The 24,480-nt window shown below is 46.8% G+C and overlaps 5 protein-coding genes across 6 annotated transcripts in view; 2 read left to right on the forward strand and 3 right to left on the reverse strand.

Moving 5' to 3' along the window:
- The window catches only part of LOC111857535 (actin nucleation-promoting factor WASL-like), a 35,494-nt gene extending 23,167 nt beyond the window's left edge, over window positions 1–12,327 (reverse strand). Inside the window, exon 1 of the mRNA XM_072709977.1 lies at window positions 12,261–12,327. The gene's annotated coding sequence lies outside the window, so the exon portion shown is untranslated. The remainder of the gene's footprint in view (window positions 1–12,260) is intronic.
- LOC111857132 (E3 ubiquitin-protein ligase TRIM39-like) lies at window positions 274–5,435 on the reverse strand. Of its 2 annotated transcripts, none has more exons than XM_023837678.2 (2): window positions 4,231–5,435; window positions 274–3,080 (listed from the first exon to the last, which is right to left on the reverse strand). In XM_023837678.2, the coding sequence occupies exon 2, from the start codon at window positions 2,944–2,946 to the stop codon at window positions 1,324–1,326; it is 1,623 nt and encodes a 540-aa protein (XP_023693446.1). In that variant the 5' UTR covers window positions 2,947–3,080; window positions 4,231–5,435; the 3' UTR covers window positions 274–1,323. The 2 variants fall into 2 exon arrangements, with proteins under 2 accessions (XP_023693446.1, XP_023693440.1); XM_023837672.2 differs by lacking the exon at window positions 4,231–5,435 and adding an exon at window positions 3,186–4,218.
- Window positions 6,917–9,787, forward strand: LOC111857541 (hyaluronidase-4-like). The gene is made up of 3 exons (XM_023838515.2): window positions 6,917–7,903; window positions 8,815–8,904; window positions 9,329–9,787. Exons 1-3 carry the CDS (start codon window positions 6,917–6,919, stop codon window positions 9,785–9,787), a joined length of 1,536 nt encoding a protein of 511 aa, XP_023694283.1.
- On the forward strand, window positions 11,600–15,196 carry LOC111857833 (hyaluronidase-1-like). Its single transcript, XM_023839029.1, has 4 exons — window positions 11,600–11,688; window positions 12,244–13,193; window positions 13,445–13,534; window positions 14,431–15,196. The coding sequence occupies exons 1-4, from the start codon at window positions 11,622–11,624 to the stop codon at window positions 14,764–14,766; spliced, it is 1,443 nt and encodes a 480-aa protein (XP_023694797.1). The 5' UTR covers window positions 11,600–11,621; the 3' UTR covers window positions 14,767–15,196.
- Window positions 15,197–18,473: 3,277 nt separating this feature from the next.
- Window positions 18,474–20,831, reverse strand: tmem229a (transmembrane protein 229A). The gene has a single exon (XM_023837865.2). It carries the CDS (start codon window positions 20,665–20,667, stop codon window positions 19,627–19,629), a length of 1,041 nt encoding a protein of 346 aa, XP_023693633.2. The 5' UTR covers window positions 20,668–20,831; the 3' UTR covers window positions 18,474–19,626.
- Between the last annotated feature and the right edge of the window lie 3,649 nt (window positions 20,832–24,480).

The following is a 24,480-nucleotide window of genomic DNA, read 5'->3' on the forward strand; positions in this document are numbered from 1 at the left end:
GTGGACATTAGTACATAACGGTCACTGCGTATGATTCTCTAAAAATCAGGCACATAAATACCTCTACAACATTCAGCCTCTCCCTAGAAATAAAATTATTAAAACATACTGAAACTAAATTATAAAACCTAATCAGAAACCCATCTGTCCATTTTCCATACCTTCTTTGTCGCGCGCGCGCACTGTAACAGACTGCAGCGCGTCTGTCCCTTTAAATCAGGTTTAAATGTAAATGTTTTCCCGCTGGTCATGAACAAAAGACGCTAAAACATATTGTCCGTAGTACAAACATTTATTCGAGTTCATAGTAAACAATACCCATGTAAAGGTTCTTTAAGGTGCGCACAATTTACCATCAGAACATTTGCATGTTTACTACAATTCACTTTGTTAAAATGTTTGTAGCCAGTTACCTGTGTCACTCTTCCGGGTGTGCTCCAAGAAACCGGAGAGCAGGGGGGTTCATGGTACTTTTTGTTATTTTATTAAGGAAGTGTTGCCTGATATTTTTATAACTTGTACATTGAATCTAAAATGTATTCCGTTCAGGTAAAATGTTTAAGATGGTAAAATCATGTGTTTAGCAGTTGATTGATTTTAAAACAGTCAATGGTGTTGCCTAGCGTTTCAAATATGTCCTGCGTGGCTCATTCGAGAGATTTGCTTCTGCAGTGAGAGATCGTGTTGGACTGTTCTGCGTGGAAGTTAACGTGGGTATTGTCCCAGAATTTTGTTTGTGTTTGAAATCAGTGTTTTTTTTGTTTTATGTCAGTTTTGTCACCTGCCGGTAGCCTACAAATAAACATCTATTTTTTGAAGACTTCTGTTGCGTTTGTCCATCATTCTGCTCTGCCCAACCCATCCGCTGGGGCTCACTGCGTTACACACCATCAAAGGAAAAACATTTATAGTTTGTGTTTTAGTTTAAACAAATAAATTGATAATGATGAAATCATATAGTACAGGCCAGGGATCTCCGAGTTTATTTACATTACGACTAAAAAAAAAATAATCTCAGGATTATGTTCGAAGCAAGAGTATATCAACCTGGCAGTCAAACCTGACAGACAAGATTAATTTTACTTTCAGTATGAAGAGCGCCATGACAGTGACAATACCCAAATGTATATGCACATAAGCAAAATAATAAAAAAAAAGAAGTTAATGTGATAGCTCCTGCTTCTAAAAATTGCTAAAAACATGAAGATTGTCTAAATTTTACATACCCTCTAAATTGCCTAGGGTGCCTCTGCTTGTGCCTCCTGACGGACAAGCGCCCCCTGCAGACCGGCAAAGGGACACTTCTCTCCCTTTTTAAACCCATTAATTTGCAGCAGCAGGAACAGGACAGACCATCACTGGGTCTTCGTCTTTACTAAAAATGATGATGATTGGGTAGAGTTTCTCAGTGAAGGTGACATTTGAGAAAGTATGTAAATGACTCTTTGAGTTCATATGATAAATGGAGATCAGACTTTTTTCACAGTCCACATACACACCCACTTGGCTGGGTATAAAAGTCTTTCTCAATGCCTTAAAATTTTCATTTCTGTTGGTAACAACCCAGAAACCATTTTCTGGTGATAACTGAACTGATTTCTTCCTTATGGCAGATTCGACAGCCACACCTAAACCACAAGATGCATTTTTTACTTGAACCTCCCAATAATGTCTGCCCGAGGTGAAGCCATTCTTTCCTAGAACAGCTTTGAAAAAAGAAAACCTCTTCAGAACGTTGTCTCTCTGGACGTCACCAAAACTGAAAAGGGAAATCCTCTTCGGACTGTTGTCTCTCTGGCCGTCGGCAGTATACTTTACTTTTGTACAATTTTCATACACCTCTAGGTTGGGATGTGCAGTACTGGGGTCCAGGGTAACAACCACTGCGTGCTTCTTGACGTTGTCACACTCAGCCTGAATGATTTTGGTCTCCAGCTGTTTTACGTGCTCCTTCAGCACGGACAGGAGAAGCCTAGGAGTCTCCACACACATGACAGTGTGAATAGAAACACCAGACCAGTCTTGTGTATCTGGATGAGCACAGACAGCTGAGAAGTTCTGTAAGAAGTTGATGTGATCCTTGTTGTTGGAGAACCTCTTCAGCTCAGCACTCTTCTCCTTCAACGCAGTGATCTCGCTCTTGAGAGCCTGAATGAGTTCCTTTGCTCTCTGCTGCACTGCTCTCTGCTTCTGCTCAATCTCATTGATGAGACTGGCCTGACAAATATCAATAGTCTGCTTCAGAGTAGTAAACACCTGAACACCTTCCTCAATCTCTTTCTCTGTATTCTTCTCACCAAGCATAACTAGTCTTCTGAGCTCCTCCACCTTCTTCAGGCGGTCCAGGATTTTCTGCTTGACCTCAAGCTCAGTGTTCCTCAAACAGGTCTTCTTCTCAGTCCTCTCACTCTCTACTGGCACAAGGTGATGCATCTCATGGTCCACCTCAGCACACAGCACGCAAACACACATATCATCCTCCCTGCAGAACATCTCGAGGAGCTTGCTGTGCACCTCACAGATTCTGTCCTTTGGGTTCTCCAACGGGCTGACCAGCTCATGCTCCTCAAATTGGGTCAGGTGTTCCTGAACATGGCTGTCACAGTAAGATGAGAGGCACTGCAGGCAAGTCTTCACGGCATCAAGCTGCTCACCAACACAGACATCGCAGACCACACCACTGGACTCAAATGACCGTTTCAGTCGCTTCTGTCGCAATTCCTTGGTGATCTCAGCCAAAGCAACATTTACATTAAGATTAACTGGTTCGTCGAATGTTGTCTTGCACACCGGACACTGCTGTTTGTCGTTACCGCTCCATTGCTGACAGATGCAGTCTTTACAAAAACTGTGGCCACATGGGATAAACACAGGGCAGGAGAACACTTCCAAACATATTGAGCACTGCAAATGTCCCTCAGACATCTGAATGGTAGCTGAAGCCATACCTTTGTTTGAGAGTCAAGTTAGTATCACAGAGCTTATGGCAAACTTTTCTGCAGAGTCCCTTGTAAAATCAGTCGAGTTTCCGTGTCGCTGGTGATTCTCGGGAAAACCAGATCAAGATGTTCTAGCTGCAGCTACATGCGAATGGATATAAGATTGAGGTTTATAAAAAGACATTCACTGTACAGCCATACTCTACTCTTCCTGTCTAAAAGGGACGGTAGGTTTCATTTCCTTACCACTTTGATTTCCCTCCAAGCCACTGCCGTATGTCGCTGTTCCCAAAACCAGGGCAATCAATTTTGTGAATCTAAACTGAAGCCTTTATACACGGGTAAGTTTCGATTCTGTTGAAGCATGTCAATGACCACCCCAAGTTTCTAGGACTGTGATTGGCTCCTCTGATCTTAAAGTGACAGCAGCACATTCACACAGGGCTGCATGTCTTAATGACACACCCCATTTCTGTTCTTTAAAAACAAAACTTCATGTGAGAATCTCTTCAGGTATGGATTATTAAGCCATAGGAGTCACCCAAGGATGCGAATTGTAATTTTTACTACTAAATAAGTCTGGTATTTTCATATATGACAAGCAGACAAGAGGGGAGATGACATAATGACATCCACGAGATACAGGTTCCATGCAACACTGAGCCGTAAACACCCAGGGATGGGGCGCCACCTAGTGGCAGGGAGTATAGCAGCTTCCAGTGCGGAACATCAGTAATATGCAAATGGAAGTGTAAACAGTGTGCATGGTAGGCAGTGTATGAATAGGAATACATACAGTGTGCATGGTAGGCAGTGTATGAATTGGAATATATACAGTGTGCATGGTAGGCAGTGTATGAATAGGAACATATACAGTGGGCATGGTGGGCAGTGTATGAATAGGAATATATACAGTGTGCATGGTGGGCAGTGTATGAATAGGAACATATACAGTGGGCATGGTGGGCAGTGTATGAATAGGAATATATACAGTGTGCAGGGTAGGCAGTGTGTGAATAGGAACATATACAGTGGGCATGGTGGGCAGTGTATGAATAGGAATATACACAGTGTGTATGGTGGGTATTGTGTGAATGACAGTATACATAGGAGTTTTGGGACAGGTAGAGAGAGAGAAAAGGGGACAGTAAAAGACAGAGAGACAGACAGACAGAGACAGATAGAACGGAGAGCAGAAAAAGATCCAACTCCCTGTAGGAACAGGTTCCCATGGAAACAGCAGATGGATCCCCATCTAAGTCCCTCAAACCTAGCAGACAGGGGCACTGACCACTCAGAGCCGAGTCTCACGGGGAAGCGATGTCAGGCTGAATCAGGACCTTTCATGCTGATGTACATCTGAAATGGACCATCTTCCTACCACGGTGTTTCTGATTCAGTCTCTTCAGTGCTTATATACATTTCCTGAAACATTATTGATATTTTCACACCGGACACAAACCTTATGATAGCTGCTAAACTTCAAAACCAGATACATAGAGCAAAGCGACATGGTGAATAAACAAGAGACACCAGCACTAACACGGGTCACTGACGGCTCCTTCTTCCAAGCCTAGTTGCTATTACAACCTGGATTACCAGGTCACAATCACAGTAACCAACTTTTTTAAGGTTTCTCCCACCCACGGGTTAACTTGCGGTTGGTGTGATCAAGCACGTCCCAGCATGCTGAGAGATATCTGCCAGTACCCCTGCGATGCATCGTGTCGTTCACTGAGTGCATGCCTCTATGCTCTCTGTGCTGTGGTACGTAGCCTGCAGATTGTAAATCGGCTAGATCAGTGATTCCCTACCCAGATCTTGGGGAGCTACAGCCGGTCCATGTTTTTGCTCCCTCCCAGGTGGAGCAAAAACGTAGACTGTCTGCAGGTCTCTGAGGTCCAGATTGGGAAACACTGGCTTAAACATTTTACAGAAAAAGGACAGCATTCTGATACTAGGAGACACAGTGAGAAAGATGTTAAACATGCTGAGGAAATGGCTATATTTGTACTAGAGATGAAAAGGTATGAACATTTTATATCACAGAGCACGATATTCGGACTGACCTCCTTCCCGTCGCAGGCACAGAGACCTAACCGCGGAGCAACACAGTGAATTTGCTCAGCCTGTTCAGTTTCTGCTGGCATTTCTGACTTGCCTGCAGACCACACAATCCGAACAGCACCCTGTAGTCTGGGGTCTCAGGCATGTGAGGGTCTATGAGCTCAGATCCCTTGCATACTAAATGAGACCAAATGAAAGAGGAGAGGCGCTAGGATATTGGCCCAGTGCGGCTCCGCACTTACCAGCATTCCCAGTACCTCAGAACTAGACGGCCACTGGGTCTATGAGCCCCCCCCACAAGGTGTGCTGGGACAAGCGTGGGACGGGGCAGGAAGTGCAGCCGATCGCTGCCCTCTAATCACGCCGCTGTGGTTCTGTCTCCATCCGCTGTCAGGAAACGCTCCCACTCTGCTTTCTCCTCCTGCCTCCCCCAGCTCAGTCCCCCCCCCCCCCGCCACCGTCACTGGCAGTGAGTATAAAAGGGTGCTGCCCGTTTGGCTGGAATAGCAGGACCGCAGAGTTCCTGGGGCCCCCCTCCGTCTGGCAGGAGAACCTGCACCGATGCATGCGACTCCGCAGGTAAGACACGGCCACCTGACGCCGGACTCCTGCACTGAAACCAGAAGTCCAGAAAGTTCTAGAAACAGGTGTGAGAAGATTGCTGTAACTTCGGTTTCACAAAAGGAACTGGGTTATGCATCATGTTGCAAATTGAGCATTTTACTCAACTATTAACAGTAATGGGTACCTGGGTAACAATTTAAACTAATTTAAAGTCATTTCAGTCAGTACATCCATCACCCACATGCCACACTTAATGTGGAATCTACATAAATCCATAAAAATGACATTGAAAGACAAAGTGGTAATTAATTCTACATATAGCAACAGTTCCATAATAAATAGTTCAGCAAGACGTGTTAGATATTTTATCAAGGATGTAAGTTCCATAGATCATGTAATACCATGTTTCAATGCAAATAATGGAGTAAATTTATTGCGGGACATTAACAGGTATTAACAAACTATCAAAGTGACATGATCTGTACCTTAACATGAGAAAGTTCATCTTAAGCCGTTTCATTCATCCAGAATCCAGAATGGTATCCATCTCTATAATTATCTCTCTGACAATAATCATCAGCCTAGATATAGCTGAGGATTTAAATTACTGCTTAGAGGTACACGCCTATGTAAATGTTTATACAGCTAGCGCTGACACCTAGTGGTAAAATGACAGAACATGCAGTAGATATCACTGGAGGTAGCATTTTGCCTGTGAGCTCAGCTGGGAGGGTGTTTGAACAGGAAACGGCTTATTTCTACTCTTCCTGGACATACGTGGGAGGTTTTACATTTCAGAGAGGCTTACTTTTGCAAACAGCCTGGTTATGTGTTCCAGTCGGCCTACATTCTCCTGCTTTCCCAATTTATCAGGCTTTAATAATGCTTGTGGAAAATCGACAGGCTGCAGTGACGTCCTGTCCCACAAACGGCCTCCATCTCAGCTGCTTTACCCATCATTCCTTGCTCCTTCATGAACATCCTACTTCACCACTGCCATGTCGTGCTGATTCTGAACGTTTCAGTGTAATAAGAATAATGAGCTAAATATTTCGCAGCACAATATGACATATTTCTACATGATCACGGAACTGTGATGTGACATTGTGACCCCCCCCCTCCCGCCCCAGCTTCCAGAACCTTCCAGAAACCTGCCTGCTCTAGCTACAGGTAACAACAGGTGTGTCCCAAAATGTAACAACCAAATATATGTTTTCTGTAGCTGTTTCAATGTGTTTCTTAACTTCCGGATCTCACACTTGATTTCCAATAGGACAAAGAGGAACTGCAATTCTCTGCAATTCTTAGCCTTTTAGACTAAATCATGCCGGCTGTTCATTGACAGGATGCCTGGCGAATCAAAGAGGAGTAGAAACAGGATGCACTGGGGATTGGTGAGTGGCACGTTTCACCAGCCTATCCCTGCTGCCTCCTCGCTCACCTGCACATGGCTGATTTGCCTGATCCCGCCCTCCTTCTCAGCCAAGCCAGCCCAGCTCCCTCTGATTGGCCGCAAGCCTTTTGTGGCAGCCTGGAATGCCCCCTTAGACGTCTGCACCAGCCGCTACAACGTGAGCATTGACCTTAAGGTCTTCCACATGCACGGTAGCCCCCGCGCTGTGAGGACGGGCCAGGATGTCACCATCTTCTACGCCAACCGGCTGGGCCACTACCCCTTCTACACGGAGCAGGGCGCCCCCATCAACGGCGGCCTCCCGCAGAACTGCAGCCTGGAGTCCCACCTGCGCAAGGCCAGTCAGGACATCCGCCATTACATCCCTTCCGGAGACTTCCGTGGCCTGGCTGTCATCGACTGGGAGTACTGGCGACCGCAGTGGAGTCGAAACTGGCACCTGAAGGACATCTACCGCAGAAAATCACGGGAGCTGATCCGGGGGACTTACGTCAACGTGACAGAGGCTGAGGTGGAGGAGCTGGCGAGACACGGGTTCGAGGACAGCGCCACAGCCTTCATGAAGGAGACTCTGCGACTGGGCACGCTCACTCGGCCCCTAGGCCTCTGGGGTTTCTACCTCTACCCCGACTGCCACAATTACAACCTGCACGAGCGTAACTACACAGGCTCCTGCCCCCTGCTGGAGAGCATGCGCAACGATAAGCTCCTGTGGCTGTGGAACAGCAGCACGGCGCTATTCCCCTCCGTGGCCATTAGAAGGCGCCACTCGGACAGCTCCGGCAACCTGCACTTCTCCCGGTGCCGGGTGCGTGAGTCTCTGCGTGTCGCTGGCCTCCCCTCCCTGGACTACGAGCTGCCCGTCTTTGTCTACTTGCGCCTGGGCTACCGGGACAAACCTCTGGCCTTCCTCACCATGGTAAAAACCACATCACCAAACTAGCTGCCTCCAGTGAAATGTGAAGAGACAGTTGGCTTTAAAATGACAGGAACAGAACACCACTAGAGGGTAAAAAAAATATAGAGAGCAGCTCATTAAAAAGTCGCACCATCTTTCCAGCAGTTGCCCGGAAATATTCTGGTGTTCATCATAGCCAAGAAAGGTGTTATGCAGAGGGCGCGCTCAAGGGTCATGACTGAGAGCCTATACAGTCCAATAGCACCATCTTGTGGATAAACAATGCAGTTCAACTGAAATGTGGCGCTTCAAGACTAGACAAAATCGTCGTAACGGGCTACATAATTAATATATTAATTAACAACATACTCATAGTGAGGTAACACTGACTTGGAAAACGTCAAAATGACTTCACAAAATACAGCCACTGTATCAAATATATACAGTTATAACGTGTTATAACAAAAAAAAAGTGAGGGAGTAGTTTACAGCAGGGTTTACCAGATCCGGTCTTGGAACATCCTGGAAATTAGTTGATATGTCTCAGCAGGAAAATCCCGGAGGCCCTCCAGGACCGGAATTGGGGACTGTGGTTTACAGTCAGACACAGTGCTGCTATGTTGATTTTTATACAAGTCAAATTTAAAAATACCCGCGCAAAATTTGTAAAATCCAAACTGAAAATATGCAAGAATCAATATCTTATTAAAGGAACCATATACATTCATAAAACAAAAACAGAAATCAGTAAATTATCTACATTGAACAAAAGAGGGAAGTAGAGCCCATCATGTTAAATATTCATTTTTAAACTTCGCTTTAGTTGTTTCGTGTTAGAAGGTCAACATTTAAAGTAAAAATAAGAAGACCCCTTATATGTATTTGCTTACCAGCAAAACAGCAGTTTAGGTACCACTCTGCATTCTTTCCAGAAAGATCTGATCCACACTATTGGCGAGAGCGCTGCCCTGGGGGCGGCCGGCTTCGTGATCTGGGGTGACCTCAAGATGACATCCTCCAGAGTGAGTGTCCCTCAGCTCAACATGGATAAATACAGACCCGGTGTTTTGACATTTTAGCGTACCTATCAGAATAGCATATTCTCGGTTAGATTGCATGCGTAGAATAGAGTTACGCAATGTTCTCCGTCACTTACGTAATGTTCTCCGCTCTTTTTACGTGTGGTTGCCCCTTCATCGCAATATCTTGTGCCTGCGATATCAGTTTCCCCATCTTCATGTGCCAGTAGTGTGTTCATCATTATATCAGATCGTTATAATTAAAAGTTACTCTGAAATATAAAATATTAATTTTATGGGTCATTACAGACCCCCATGTTATAATCTTCTATTACAGTAATCTATGTGCTACATTTTTTAAGTAGATGTTTTTGCTGAACTTTAATTGTTCCGTATAATTACCGTTTCTCCGTAATCACCCTTCTAGCGCAGCTGCCTGAAGGTGAAGTCTTTCGTGCACCGCCAGCTGGGCCGCTACATCGCCAACGTGACGCGGGCGGCGGAGCTGTGCAGCCGCCTCCTGTGCGGGAGCAGCGGCCGCTGCGCACGGAGAGACCCGGAGGCGCCGCACTACCTTCACCTCAGCGGTGCCTCCTACCGCATCGCGCCCGTCGCGGACGGAGGCTTCGCCGTCACGGGCGTGCATTCGCCGGCCGAGATCAGGCTGCTCGCCGAGCGCTTCCGCTGCCGCTGCTACCGGGGATACGGCGGGGACCGGTGCGACCGGCGCCGGACCTCGGGAGCGACGGCTGCCAGGGCTTCGGCTGCGCTCGTCATGCTCCTCGCTGCCTGCGCCTTGCGCAATGCAGGCTGTCCCATCTTTAACATATTCCGGCACGATTGCCAGGGCATACTTTTTAAAAAGAAGAGTTTGTTTTTAGTCTGAAATATTAAAAGTACTCAACGGATGGCAGATTGTTGTTCAAAAAGAACATGTAGGCCTGCCTGGGGTTTTACAAAATTTAGATATGTTAATTTTCTGTAGTATCAGTACGGAAATTATATATAATTTAGTTTGGTTAATTTCTTATTAAGCACAGCGGGCTGCAAGCACTATACAGCCAAATCTGGAACATTTGTTTTGCAAAGAAAGATTTGCAGGTGATTCAGCACTGCAAACTCCTCACAGATATTTGTTCTGCTGTGTTTGTGTGTAGATTTTGCATATGTAGATGTAGATGTTCTACCTGTGTCACATGGGTTTTTCCCTCGTTGTTCAACATGCAGGTAGACGAACTGGGACCTGTGAGCTCCCCCTAGCGTCGACCGCTGTGTGTGACGTGTGTGTGGTCTATGATGGTCATGCAGCCCATCCAGTGTGTATTCCTGCCTGATGCCCTGTGCTGCCTTGATAGAGTTCAGGATAAACAGTTTGAGAATGAATGGGTGGGAGTTGTGGGCTATATCTGTGTGCCCATACTAATGAAGGACCCTGTTAATCAAAGCAGATTTGGCGTTAGCGTGTAGCATTAGCCTCAGACATCGCAAACTGTCATGATCTCTGAAAACAAGATGGTCATGCTCTCAGTTTCCAGGAGGCAGTAAAATTCAAATGACATTGTCGATTGCCTCGTATGTTTAACTTTCCTCATGTCTCCTTCCTTTCCAGTTCAGTCTAACTGTACAAACATTGTCACCAATGGAAATGAAGCACCCGTCTTCTACAGTTCAGGGAGAGGGTTTGAAATTACCCCAGTTACCAGCACTGGTTTTAAACTGGGTAGCACAGCAATTCATGCAAAGAGCTAGGAATTATGGGCAGGGGAAGGGCTCCTTGCACTTGACTGCACTGCAGGGTGACATCACAGGGTGAAATCACAGTGGAACACCCATGGGTGTCGTCGTTCCACACCTGAACGTCCGCCTGGAGGTGTGGTACTGTACACTAACGTTACGCTGACATTAGGTTACTGACTTGAACATCCATCCTGAAGTTTAGCTCGTTAATGTTATACTGACGTTAAGTCTCCGACCTGAATGTCCATCCAGAGGTGCAGCATGTTAACGCTACGCTGACGTTAGGTTCGGTACGGTAACATTACACTGACGTTAGCTTTACTTCGGCGAGAAGGCTTCCTCTTTACTGTATACATTCAAACTTCCGTGCCAACATTCCTTACTGGCTGACAACTCAGGCCAGGGGATCCTGATTTTACTGTTTTTAACCAACCCCCCCCCCCCCCCGCCGGGATCCACAGCTGCAGCTTTTTGCACCCCTATGCTATAGTGACTCACGTCAGCTGAGGCTCCCGTCAGGTGAAACAAACGGTGATCGACGCAAGAGTGCATGAGTGCGGAAAGCCTGTCAATCTATCCCAGCCAGGTTGAGAGACAGCAATACAAAGCAGCCTCTGTCATGTTTCCCGTGTAGCTAATGATGACGCTGGCCTGACACATGTGTCTCCTCACAGCATCTCGTTTCCAGCCTCGTCCCATCCCGTTCGGGCCTGTTTTAGCAACATTACCGAGGGTGAACCGGTCGACAAACCACAACATGACACCATGGTGCTTATTCCAGTGCAGCTCCAAGACAAACTTGGCATCATGTCTCCATCATAACAACGCCCAACCCATACCCAAGCCTAAGCAGCGGGGAGTGGGCTGGGGGGGTATGACGGCTGCCACCCAAGCATGGGGGTCAAAAACAGGCTTGTTTCTGGCCACGGCTCATTCAGTTGCTCCTGGCGGCGATGTGAGTCTGCTTGCTCAGGCCGCCTTGCATGGATCGCGACGCTCTCCATCCCCCCGAAACGGCCGAGCGACGCAGCGAGCCGGAGAGATGCTCAGGTACCGTACCCATTATCATCTGTTCTGTCAGTGGATCTCTCGTGCCGATCGAGACCGAGCCGGGACTGACGCAGGCAGAGCCAGTTCTGTCGAACAGCAGCACTGTACTGAGAAACCCTGCTCCTCGTGCTTAATGAACAAGTCTTGTCAGTGGAACGGGAGACCACATGAAGTGCACTTATTATTGTGAAGTGGCATTTAGAGCAGCGGGCGGCGTGTAGCTCAGTGGCTCAGGGTGCCGTGTCTGCAGTTGTATGATCACCACTTCAAATCCCAGAGTTGGCAGAATTATTTCACTGCTGGGTCCCCGAGCAAGACCCTTAACCCTAATTGTTCCAGAGACTGTCTGACACTGCTTTCTCAAAAAAAAGCACATGTTGCTCTGGGTAAAAGTGTCTGCTAAGTAAGTTAATTGTAAATAGAAAAACATTATTGCTGGGAAAACATTCCCTCAAAGCCTCATTACTGTCAATCACTGAGCTTCTCTATGAGTCTCACTGATTCAGGTTCCATTGGCTGAACACATGTTCACGGTCTTGCATTCCTACACAAAAGGGGTAAATATGTCCTACTGCACACCGGCGTGGCGAAGACGTCCTCTGCTGTCGTCCGTCCTCTGTCTGGTGCTTCTGGAGACCCTCGGCGCTGCCCAGCTGCTTCCGCCGGCCGCCGCCCCTCTGTTTGACGGGCAGCCCTTTGTGGCCGCGTGGAATGTCCCCACGGGCGTGTGCCAAAGGCTTGGGGTGGCGCTGGACATGGCGCCCTTCCAGCTCGTGACCACGCCCGCCAAGGTGGTGGGGCAGCCTCTCATGCTGTTCTACAGCGACCGCCTGGGGCTGTACCCACGGGTGGATGCCATCACCCACAGCCTGCTCCACGGGGGAATCCCCCAGAGGGGTGACCTGCGGGCCAGTCTGGCCAAAGCCCGGGCCGACATCGCCCACTACATCACTGCGACCACGGCACCCGGCCTGGCTGTTATCGACTGGGAAGACTGGCGTCCTGTGTGGGAGAGGAACTGGGGCCCCAAAAGCATTTATCGCTCGCTGTCAGTCAGCCATGCTCGCCAGAGGTACCCCTTCCTGTCCCCTGAGCAGACAGTCCGCGTAGCCAGGCGCCACTTCCAGGCCGCGGCCCGGAGCTACATGTGCGCCACCCTGTCTCTGGCCACCAAGCTCCGGCCAAATTACCAGTGGGGATACTACCTGTATCCTAACTGCTACAACTACGGCTGGGAAGAGGCGGGCTACACGGGACGCTGCCCCCCAGAGGTGGTGCAGCAGAATGACGACCTTGGGTGGCTATGGCAGAGCAGCACGGCGCTATTCCCTTCTGTTTACCTCACTGCCTCGCTGGGCGGGGGGAGCCACACGGCGCTCTTTGTCCGCCACCGCGTCCAGGAGGCCATGAGGACCGCAGCCTTGGCCCGGCCCGCCGCCGCCCTCCCCGTCTACGTTTACACCCGGCCCGTTTTTGTTGATCAGAACCGGCGCTTCCTCAGCCAGGTGAGTCTTTCAGTCAGTACTTCCACCATAAGCTGCTGCTCAACAATCATACTGAGGCAGTTTGAATCAACTCATTTGTTATACAAATTATGCAGCCCAACCTCCCCTCCCCACCGCCAACAATAAAGGCATTAATGATATCTGTGCCAGCCGTGGACCAGGGGTGCAACTTCTAACATCTGAAATGACCGACGGAATGCCGGCTTCCCGCGGCTGTTTTCGTTTACGCCCGCTCCATGCGCCCCCTGCAGGCGGATCTGGTCAGCTGCATCGGGGAGAGTGCGGCCGCGGGTGCGTCGGGCTCCGTGCTGTGGGGGGCCAGTGCCGACTACAACGACACGGTACTTAAACAGAGAGCGATCGCCGACCCCGCTGTCTCGCTCTGTAGCCTCATGCAGACGGGAAGCTTTGGAGTCGTATTTGGCAACAGCAGTCAGACGCCACATCACTGCTAAAAACAAAAGGCGAAATACAACAAATATATTAGATTAACTGCTTACGATCACACCGCAAGCTTCTCGGCGTTCACACTGTTTATATAGCTTATTTTGTGCACACATTGCTCTTTATTGCTTTGCTACTGTTGCTATACCGATTACACAGCTCTGTCTTTGGCGTTACTTCCTCTGTTTATCTCAACGTTGCCATTAAACAATCTGTTGTCGCTCGCCGCTGATATAAATGTTACTGTTACACATTTCACTGTTTGCTGTTACTCTGTCCATTTATGTTGCCGTTATTACTACACAGGTCACCGTCAATGCTTAGTTTATCCATTGATGTAACTTGTTATTGTCTGAATCGCTGTTTGTTGTTACTATGTTAAAGCGGCTATTATGACTATGTATCGTTACTTTGTTTAAACAGCTGTTATTGCCAGTTTTCTATTACTCCCTCTGTTTACGTTACTGTCATAAGAGTTAGAAAACTTTACTGATTCCAGAGGGAAATTCTAGTGCATACCGCTGCCAGCATGGAGAGCACAGACAGACAGTTATGAAATGCAAAATACATGGGGCAAGAAAGGTCATAAAGTGCAAACAAACAAAACATAACATAGTGCAAAGAAATGAAAAGATGCACAGTACACAAAAGGAACCCCAATAAAAAGCATAATATAAAATATCAATTAAATACATATGGGGGTGGGTATTCAATGAATTAGAAGAGGTTTTTGTTACTAAGCTCACCATTTGGCCTGTGCACTTCGAGCTGTGAAGGTCTCGCCTCCTTCCAGGCCTCCTGTGAAGCGCTCTCCGCGTACCTGTCCTCCACTCTTGGCCCCTACGTCGCCAACGTGACGGCAGCGGCCAGGCTGTGCAGCGCCGTGCTCTGCCAGGGACACGGCCGCTGCCTGCGGAGGCGCCGCGACACTGATGACCACCTGCACCTGAACCCCGCCAGCTTCAGCATCCTCCGGTCCGAGGGGGGGTACCTGGCGGTGGGGAGCCTCACAGCCTCAGATCTTGCCAAACTGGCTGACAAGTTTACATGCCAGTGCTATGCTGGGCGGAGCTGCTCGTCTGAGATATCCCCCGAGCTGCCCCCCAACCCCGTGGTAATTCACGTGTAACCGGGGGCCATTCTAGGATTATTTAAAGTGGGGGTGGGGGCATAATTCGTATATCATGTCCAACCTTATCATTAGTCCCTGTACATAGCTATAGGCCTCGTTTGGGCTCCAACGTAAATGTCAATGCTCTCTGAGATGCTCCTCAATTGCTATAAAAATAGTTTAACTATCTTATAAATAGATTAAACGATAGATAAAACATCACTTTCATGTGTGCTACAAGTACATCAACCTTGATTTTATTTTTCCTTGGGTCTTTTTGTCTTTGACTAAACTTGAAATTAATAACTGGTACATTAAACAATACATTCAGACGCAGATTCAATTGCTTGGAAAAAAAATCCCTTGAATGCCGAACATATTACCATAAGGTGACATTTGATATCCCTAACCCTAACCCTAACCCTAACCCTAACCCTAACTCTTTGATTAATAGCCATTGAATAAATGAATAAATTTCATACCGTGCAATAAGTATAATATAATTTTTTGAATATTAGTTTATTGCCTAAACAGCCCAGCTGAATTTTGCAAGTTTCCCATTTGACTGTTTACACAAAAAATAATGAAGCGTTCCGGATTTCTGAGGATTTCCCAGCATGCACCTGGGAGAGGCCTTCCTCCAGAGGGGCTGTACGTGCACATACACACCCCCAGGACGTCCCGGGAACTTCTCTCTGGTCAGACAGCCCATCAAACCTGAATCTCATTTTTCTTTGATTTTTACTTTGGATTAAAACTAAACCATCCAAACCTAAAGATACCAGAAATATATTTTAGGGCTGGTTATCACATATTGTCCTTAATGTTTTGACTGGATGGTATAGACACATTCAGTGGCCACTGCATTAGGTGCGTCTAGCCAGTATCAGTTAGGACTCTGTTCTGCCTCCAGATCCTCTATGGGGACTGATGAGTTGAATGTTCAGAGAAGCCTTTCTGCGCATCACGGCTGCACTGAGCTTACGGCCTTCCTGTTGTGTTTGGGGCTATAGAAACGCAATAGACCGGATGTTTGTTTGTTTTTTGTTCATCACACTAGTGTCTGTAAACTCCAGACAGAATAGTGTGTAAGAATCCCAAGAAGGCAGCTGTTTCTGAGACGCTGGAGCCGCCCTGTCTGGCATCAGCAATCGCATCATGTTCAGAATCATTAGCACAGGGATCCCGGCTCTGTGTGGGCATGTTATCTCTGCCTGCTGTATGTATTCAGTTGCAGCCACATGATTTGCTGTTTACGGGAGCAGGCTGCATACTTCCATCAGCAGGTGTGCCTATTAAACTGACCACTGAGAGTGTATATAAAACACAGATCATTATCTGTTTCCTAGATTAGAATAAAAATATTTCTATAATGGAACTTTCCCAGATGTGAGCAGGTCAGGCTAATGCAAGTGCTTCATCAGTGTTAATCTGATGCGGTTTGGACTGTACTGCTTCGGATCCTTCCCGTTTAAAGCACATCCTGCTTGTTATCTTGGCACCTCTTCCATTTTCCGTTTTTTTTTATCTTAGACAATTTAGTCAGTTCCAGGTGTTCTGGACAAAGTTGTTTATACATATATAGACACACAGACCCAAATCCATTAAAATACTCCCTTCCTCTCCGGATCTGATCCTCGGTATTTTCTCAGGGTCCTGACAGCTATCCCAGGATGCACTGGTCTCAAGACAGAGGAACAGCTCAGGCACGGGGAAAACATGCAATCTCCACACACAGAACAGAGGTGCGATCAGACCCTTGGCGTGACACAGGGGTGTGAGCCACAGCATCACCCTGACACCACGTCATGGTGTCATTTATTGCACAGTTGGTACTATTCATGCTTTCTGTATTAACCAATATGGCAGAAAGAACTGACATAACAATCCCTTCTGTTAACTACCATAGGAACTGTAACAGGCAGTCATGCAAAACAAAGAATGTTTGGTGATGCCGATGAACACACAGGACCTCATAGAGCTCCTGGGAGGAGGCTGCACACACACAGACACACACACACACACACACACAGACGTGGTGGCTAATCTGGAACAGGTGACGGCAATGTTCAGCCATGATGCAACAATGACGACCATAACCCCTACCCAGCCATAACCTTAACCATAAGCAACCAAACAAAATACAAGACTTTGGCATTTTTAGTTTTCTGATTGCAGTCACAGATTTTTATAAAACTGAGTTTCACCTTGTGGGGACAGAAAAATGGTCCCCACAAAGACAAAATAATAGGTTTTTATCACATTTTGGGGACATTTTGTAATCACAGTGTAATGTATACATGACCTCACACACACATAGTACAGCCCAGCTGTACAGGAGAGAATGTGGGAGATTATAAAAAATACATATAAAACAACATATAATGAAAACCATATGATCCATGTTTAAGTATACAGTATGGCATGTTCATGGGTCATATAAAAGACGTTTCGTATATAATTTATTTTCTAAACCACTGGAATCTGTCTTACTCACACACTCCCCTAGGCTTGTTGTTATAAAAAGCACAATTTTGAGCATTTTACAGTCTCTCAACTATACATCAACGGCATCAGGAATATACAGGAATTCTAACCCAAAATAAATATGGCTGAAAAACTGAGATCCAACCAGAATTTATTCTGATCTTCAAAATAAAACAGAAATTTCTTTGTCCATGTTTCTATGCAGTATTTGGATAGGAAATGGCATTAAATCCATCTAAAAGCATTGGGGTATGGTGCTACCCCAAGCAGCACTAATGGAACAGCCCACCTAGTCAGGTATTGGTCAAATCGGCTGCTTATCAACCTGCTCCCTGGGGAGCCCCCTTCCAGAAACTAGGAGGTAGCAAAGGTGTGGGCAGTCAGGCAGGGAGATGGAAAGGAGCAAAAACACGGACCGGCTGGAAGTCCCCGTGGACCGGGCTTAGAGACAATCTTTAATTACGTCCCATAAATCCCTGTCCTCATCTCAGTATTAAAACATCAGTAGGCCTGTGAGGACACAGGAACAGATTGACAGTGACTGTGGGGGAAAGTCAAGCCTAAAAATAACAGTATAATATGGAGACAAAGGCTGCATTGGTTAGTGTAAACAAAGAATGACTGAGAGCATTGCTGTCAGACGGCGTCCAGCAAGAAACTGACTGGAAATGTGCAGGAAGCAAAATTATTTCACACCTCAAAGGGCCTCTGGCGGTTTAATTACGACTTACACCAGCAGCTAAGGAACAGACTGCACGCATTTCAGCTGTTACTTCAATGTCTGTTTAAGAGTCGCGGCTGCAGACAAAGTGTCGGCCTTTAATGACCGCTAGGACGCCGTCCAAAGAGGTTACCTAATTTCCGGGATTACAAATCATGGCACCAAGCAGGACAAATACTCAGGGACTGCAATTGTGTTTACGGCGATAGGGAAACGTTTTCTTCCCTAATAAGGAAAAGGGGCCCACACCCCTTAAATAGCAACTGGCTCTGTTCTGTGCTGCCATGGCTAGGGCGTGCACCGGTTACCTTAGCAACAATCCACTGGAACATTCCGGAAGTAGCTTCATGATACCAGTGATGACTCCATTTCCTGGATGGGCTGGCTCTCTCTTCTGAAAAGCTGGGTCCATAGATCAATCTGTTAATCTTTTACCATGCTCACACAGTACAATGTAGACATGCATGATTAATGAAAGAGGCCAGGGAATTACAAGGACACACTAGGAGATATGGGCCTGTTTTTTTCCAGACAAGTTTATTGCCTGCAAATCAAGGCCTGAGGAAAAAAATACATTATCAAACTGATTGACATCATTCCATAATAAAATACATTTAGAGCACCAAGCAATACCCCGAATTATGGTACAAAGATTAAACCATGCCCAAAGAGATAAAACAGTGCAAGATACTGCTTAGATCTGTTAAAAAAAAAGTATTACAATTGTTTAATAAAACAACGGATCGTTGGGTTTTTGCTTCGATCCTCTGCAGAAAAAGCAAACCCTGTATTGAAAACTACTAACATCACAGTGTAAGGTTTTATGAAATATCTTTTAGTTTGGTCCACCCTAAGTCTCAAAACTCCATCAGGATCAGGCAATTGGATAGTAGGAATCAGAGACGCGTGACTTTACACCAAGAAAAATCCCGTTTATAAAACTAATATCAATGCGGTGAATTCTGCCCTTTCCACGCGGCAGACACAAAGGACGGTCCCTGGCACGGCTCCATGCTGCCCTGTGCCCCGGGAACCGGCGCCAGCGAGCGGCGCGACCACCTCCGCAAGGTCTGTCCGTCATGCGTATCGTCTCCATATTATTATTATCCATGTTATTAACGCACATTGCGTTTCTTTCAGAAAAGCGGTGGATAGCAAGGGCTTCACCTCCAGCCTGTTTTTTTTTTTTTTTTTGTAGCTGCATGAAAAGAAAAACGAAATTTGGCACCAAATGTGTTTATTTTGCTACATATGGTTACGACACTGGGGGATATTTATATATAGCTACAAGACGCCTATGGATCTTTGACATAGGAACTGGAAAATGCTACCGCGATCTACCGTTTGAGGTCTATCACATAGGTCCAAGACTCGTGCAGTGTGTCCGAAATTACAGCATATCAAGGGTCTAAAATGGAAAATTCAATTTTCTGAATCATCAATTTAAAAAGTACCGCCGGGCTGTATGATACGAAGTCTGAAGATTAAAATTATTAAAAGACACACCGTAAACGTGTTTTAAAGCTGTGTTTACAGCTACATTGGTTTCTCTGGAGAAATACACGTTTTAAGTTACGCGTCTTTATATATGCCGTTGCAGTTGTGTGAGTAAATGAGCACCGCGGCGCGTTATGAAGGGCGTTCAATGGGTTATATTATTACAGCATCACTTAATACGCTACATCATGTGAGGATTTCTCCTTTACACCGGTCCCTGCGGGCGTCCCCTCTTTGGCACACAGCACCACACGCATCAAGACGTTAGACAGAACGTCCTGGTAGAGACTGAGGAAGATCCACCCGGGCAGGTAGAGTAAGGTGATGAGCCCCATGAAGTTGAGCGGGTAGTGCGTGTAGTCCCAGGAGCAGGCGCCGTAGTGGCGCAGCGCCAGCCCCCAGCACAGCTCCCAGGAGTAGATGACGAAGACGTAGACGGGGAGCCTCCTCCCGGCGCTCCACCCGCGCTCCAGGTGCAGGTGCACGTAAAGCTTCTCCACCACCACGCCGCAGCTGCCGTAGATCAGAAAGGACCACAGGGACGTGTAGCCGCCCTGGCTCCGCTCCGGTCTCTCCATCACGTTGCACATGGAGGTGAACAGCACCTCATCCAGAAAGCCGTGCATGCCGAAGAAGGCGAACCGCACGGCGCCGGGCAACCCCTGGTCAGAGTCCCGCTTCTCTGTCAGCGCACCATCCCCGGGGGGGTGGTACTGGAGGCGCGTGATCGTCCTGTAAAATACCTTAGAATAATATAGTGCAATGATGTACTGAATAGCAATTTGCGTCGCCGACAAGCTACCCGTATGGGCGGTCGGATTCCCTATTAAAATCTGCAGCCCGATGTACACCGAGGGGTAGAAGATACAGTGGAAGACGAGAGGGCTTCTCCGAAAGCTGCTTTTCTGCGCATATACTTTCTCCAGCGCGAAATGCGTTATCGAGTGAACGACACAGAAGTAAGGCGAGGAGAAGCCCAGCAGTCTGAAGTCATTGTCCTCCAGGAAAGTGCGCGCCGATGACAGGATGACGTCCAGCGTGACTCCGTGCATACCGTAAAAATACAACCGCATCCATGGTGGCAGCGCTCCTACGGGCTCCCTTACGCCTCCAGTCCCGCCGCACGGTGCCGGCTCCCGGTTCCCATCCGGTTCCGCACCGTCGGCTAACCGCACGGACCGATCGTTTCGTCCATCTCGCCTTCGAGTGGCCATGATCGGTCCAAGAAAAAGGTGAATGAGGTGTCCTCTCCGCTTCGTGCGGTCTACGTGCTGTAGTTTCCTGCCATAGGACGACGCGGGTTGACGGCTCTTACCCGCAGACACGGAACTGGTACGGGGGGAGGGCACACACAACTATAAATTCCTTTGCAATGAAATGCTGTGACAGAATACCTGCTCGAATGTAACATAAGAAGCCATTTGATCCAATTCCCATGCCTGTTCATCATTACGTACAATAAAAGACTATAATTGTTACACAGCTATCCAGTTAGACTCATGATCAAAGCACATATTCACGCAAAGTGATATTCGCGTATTTATTTCAACTATATTTAAAAATTGCCCAACGGTTTTTTTTTTTCCGTCAAAGGCCAATATAATATTTCAATAGACATAGGCTGCTTAACAAGGTTAATGCAATTTCATCGTGCAGATACGCGGTTTTACTTAACCTACATTTTAAATCCATTCAATTTTACTGTCTCATTAATTAAAATATTAAAGATGTTTGAATGATGTTTGAAGCACTTTGCTACATCTGTTTATCAATGCACACTGCTAATATTCTTGAATCCTGTACATAACAGATAATAAACTCCATACTTATGTTAATGATATGCCTGCTAGTATACATATTGAACACCATGTAGTCACTTCAGGCACAACTTCTCTTCTGCCGGGTAACTAAGCGGTTAACCTCACTGCGTGTGGAAAAAAGTCATTTCCTTTTCAGAAAAAGGCAAACAACAGCGCACAGTTTGAGCGATTCAACCCCCTCGCGGCGAGGACGAGATCGACCGTCTTCATGCATATCCCCATGAATTTTCCCTATTCATCCACAACGGATTAATCACTCCTGTACGCGGTTACCGCTTAAGCAGTGAAACGGCGCTGGTTCTGTTTTTTGAACTGACTGTACTTTCGTTTCCGCTTTGATGGCTGGTATTTCAGTATAGACACACCACACGCATTTTTATCGTGGCCCATGGATTTTAATCATTCATTCCGTAAGACATTTCGGTTTGCTCTCAGATACCAAATGATAATTATGGCTTTCCATCTAAAAGGCCCAAAGCCTAGCATAACAGATTCTTCAGAAAATTACGATTGACAGCTTCACGTGAGCTCAGAGATCCAATTTGCATGTCATGGAAATGTGCAGGTCTCAGGGAAGCACCAGTATGCCATCCATACATACAATTATATTACAGTACATACAAGAGGCTCTGCTCCCCTTTACTGGAGAATGGGCTGCAAAGAAGATGGGTAGATATACAAGAGGTGTCTTACATCAGCATTGTATATCCTGTATACAGGGGGGTGCCCGACATCGAATAGCCTGTACACGGGGGGCTGCTGGACGTCGGTATTGTATATCCTGTATATGGGGTACCCGGCATCGTATAGCCTGTATACAGGGGGGTGTCCGACGTCTGCATTGTATAGCATGTATACATGGGGGAGGGGTGCCCGACATCGGTATTGTATATCCTGTATACGAGGTGCCCGACATCGGAATTGTATATCCTGTATACGAGGTGCCCGACATCGGTATTGTATATCCTGTATACGAGGTGCCCGACATCGGAATTGTATATCCTGTATACGAGGTGCCCGACATCGGTATTGTATATCCTGTATACGAGGTGCCCGACATCGGTATTGTATATCCTGTATACGAGGTGCCCGACATCGGAATTGTATATCCTGTATACGAGGTGCCCGACATCGGTATTGTATATCCTGTATACGAGGTGCCCGACATCGGAATTGTATATCCTGTATACGAGGTGCCCGACATCGGAATTGTATAGCCTGTATACGGGGTGCCCGACATCGGTATTATATAGGCTATTGAGGAGCTCAAAGTAGAGCTGGTACTCCTCCATATTGAAAGGAGCCAGTTGAGGTGGTTCGGGCATGTAACTAGGATGCCCCCTGGACGGCTCCCTGGAGAGGTGTTTCAGACATGTCCACCCGGGGGAGACCCAGGACACCCTGGAGAGATTGTATCTCTGGGCTGGCCTGGGAAGGCCTTGGGATTCCCCCGGCCGAGCCAGAGGAGGGAGGTGGTGAGAGGGAGGTCTGGGCATCCCTGCTTAGACTGCTGCCCCCAAGAGCTGGATAAGCAGCAGAAAATGAATTAATTAACAAAAATCTGAACACCAAAGGAAAACACGAAATAAAAGGGATCAGAATTCTTTTTTTTTTTTTTTAAAAAAAAACAAACAAACATACAAAAGGAACCCTGCAACACCGGGAACAGAAGTAAGAGTAACAACAGCATAACACCCAGCAACAAAGCACAATGACTCACTAAGGAATAAAACAAAGGAAAGCACTTAAATACACTGATAACTGGACTAATGAGGATGGGCAGGTGCGGAACATAAAACAATCAACCAATCACAGAAGGTGCAGGACAATGAGCAACAGATGCAACAATTAAACAACAACACTAACAAAGCACAAACCGGGAATATAATACTGGGATAAGTAAGAAGGAACAAAAATACAAACAGGGCAAACCTATGACAAAGAATCAAGTAGAAAATAATAAACACTGGGGAACCATCCATTTTCCAAACTGCTTATCCTTCTGGGTTGGGGGGGGGGGGGTCTGGAGCCTGTCCTGGAAGCTATGGGCATGAGGCAGGGAACAACCCAGGATGGAGGGCTAGCCCATTGCAAGGCACACTCCCACACCCATCACTCACACATGCACACCTACAGGCAATTTAGTAACTCCTATTAGCCTCAGCATGTCTTTGGACTTTGTGGGGGGGGAAACCGGAGTACCCGGAGGAAACCCCACGACGACATGGGGAGAACATGCAAACTCCACACACATGGAACCTAGGCGGAGACTCAAACCCAGGTCCCAGAGGTGTGAACAACAGTGCTAACCACTGCACCACCATGCCGCCCCCCCCTGTGGAACCAATAAAACCAAAATAATAGGTAAGGTTGGCTTCTGTTAAGCTTCCAACCCGTAAGCAGAGAGTTAAGAGTTTCTGGGCTACACACTCAATCCGCTGAGCTATGCAGCAATTTAGAAAACAACGAAAACACACTAGGGCTGACGTGCTAAAAGACAGTGAGGGGGGAAGAAGATGGCCAGCACCACCTGCTGGCCAAACGGGGACATAGCACATAGGAGGAGCGGCGACCATGACAGGAGTGACCCTTTTACTGAAAAATATGATACAGCAAAAAGCCTGAAAAACAGGGCAGTGTGTTCATCCAAACTGGGCAGTCGGGTCACCAGTTTCTGATGAATTCACTAGATACACCTGGTCTGGCTTCTGGAGCTGTACCAAGCTGCAGAATTCAGTTCCAATAAATTAATCAAGACCAGAGTCAGACACAATAAATTAAGGCTGGAGGTAAAGTCTGGCCTATATGGTAAATGTCAAATTGCTTACTGCAGTTGCTGCTGGGTCTTCATATGGGTTGGGTGTCCGAAACATGAACATGAATATATTAAAGCATTATTCTATTTCAGAGCGTAAACTCATGGGCTCAAAATAGTTCTTGCACACACCTTTCCTAGGCTGTCATGGGAGAACGGGCTCTCGGTTTTCAATAACGAATCCGATACTCGGGGGAAAACAAATAAGCAAATAACCGAAATGAAATGAACGCATAATATCATGTCCTTCATCAAACGAACCGCTATCTAATATGGAAAATAAGTTACAGAACTAGAAAGGACAGTTTGTGAAAAAGCTTGGTGTTGGTTTCTCAATACCAGCTGAAGTCTTGAGAAATAAATGTGTTTTCAGCAGTGTGAGCTTCAATGAG

The sequence above is a fragment of the Paramormyrops kingsleyae genome, chromosome 3 (genome assembly GCF_048594095.1).
Source record: "Paramormyrops kingsleyae isolate MSU_618 chromosome 3, PKINGS_0.4, whole genome shotgun sequence".
NCBI classification, from domain to species: Eukaryota; Metazoa; Chordata; class Actinopteri; order Osteoglossiformes; family Mormyridae; genus Paramormyrops; species Paramormyrops kingsleyae.

Excerpts from the sequence above, each read along its gene's own strand:
- LOC111857833 (XM_023839029.1), top strand. The coding sequence starts at position 11,622 with ATGGATCGCGACGCTCTCCATCCCCCCGAAACGGCCGAGCGACGCAGC. Across the intron at positions 11,689-12,243 it reads CGAGCCGGAGAGATGCTCAG|GGGTAAATATGTCCTACTGC; the intron begins GTACCGTACCCA and ends CCTACACAAAAG. Across the intron at positions 13,194-13,444 it reads ACCGGCGCTTCCTCAGCCAG|GCGGATCTGGTCAGCTGCAT; the intron begins GTGAGTCTTTCA and ends CGCCCCCTGCAG.
- LOC111857132 (XM_023837678.2), bottom strand. The coding sequence starts at position 2,946 with ATGGCTTCAGCTACCATTCAGATGTCTGAGGGACATTTGCAGTGCTCA.
- LOC111857541 (XM_023838515.2), top strand. The coding sequence starts at position 6,917 with ATGCCTGGCGAATCAAAGAGGAGTAGAAACAGGATGCACTGGGGATTG. Across the intron at positions 7,904-8,814 it reads CTCTGGCCTTCCTCACCATG|AAAGATCTGATCCACACTAT; the intron begins GTAAAAACCACA and ends CATTCTTTCCAG. Across the intron at positions 8,905-9,328 it reads TCAAGATGACATCCTCCAGA|CGCAGCTGCCTGAAGGTGAA; the intron begins GTGAGTGTCCCT and ends TCACCCTTCTAG.
- tmem229a (XM_023837865.2), bottom strand. The coding sequence starts at position 20,667 with ATGGCCACTCGAAGGCGAGATGGACGAAACGATCGGTCCGTGCGGTTA.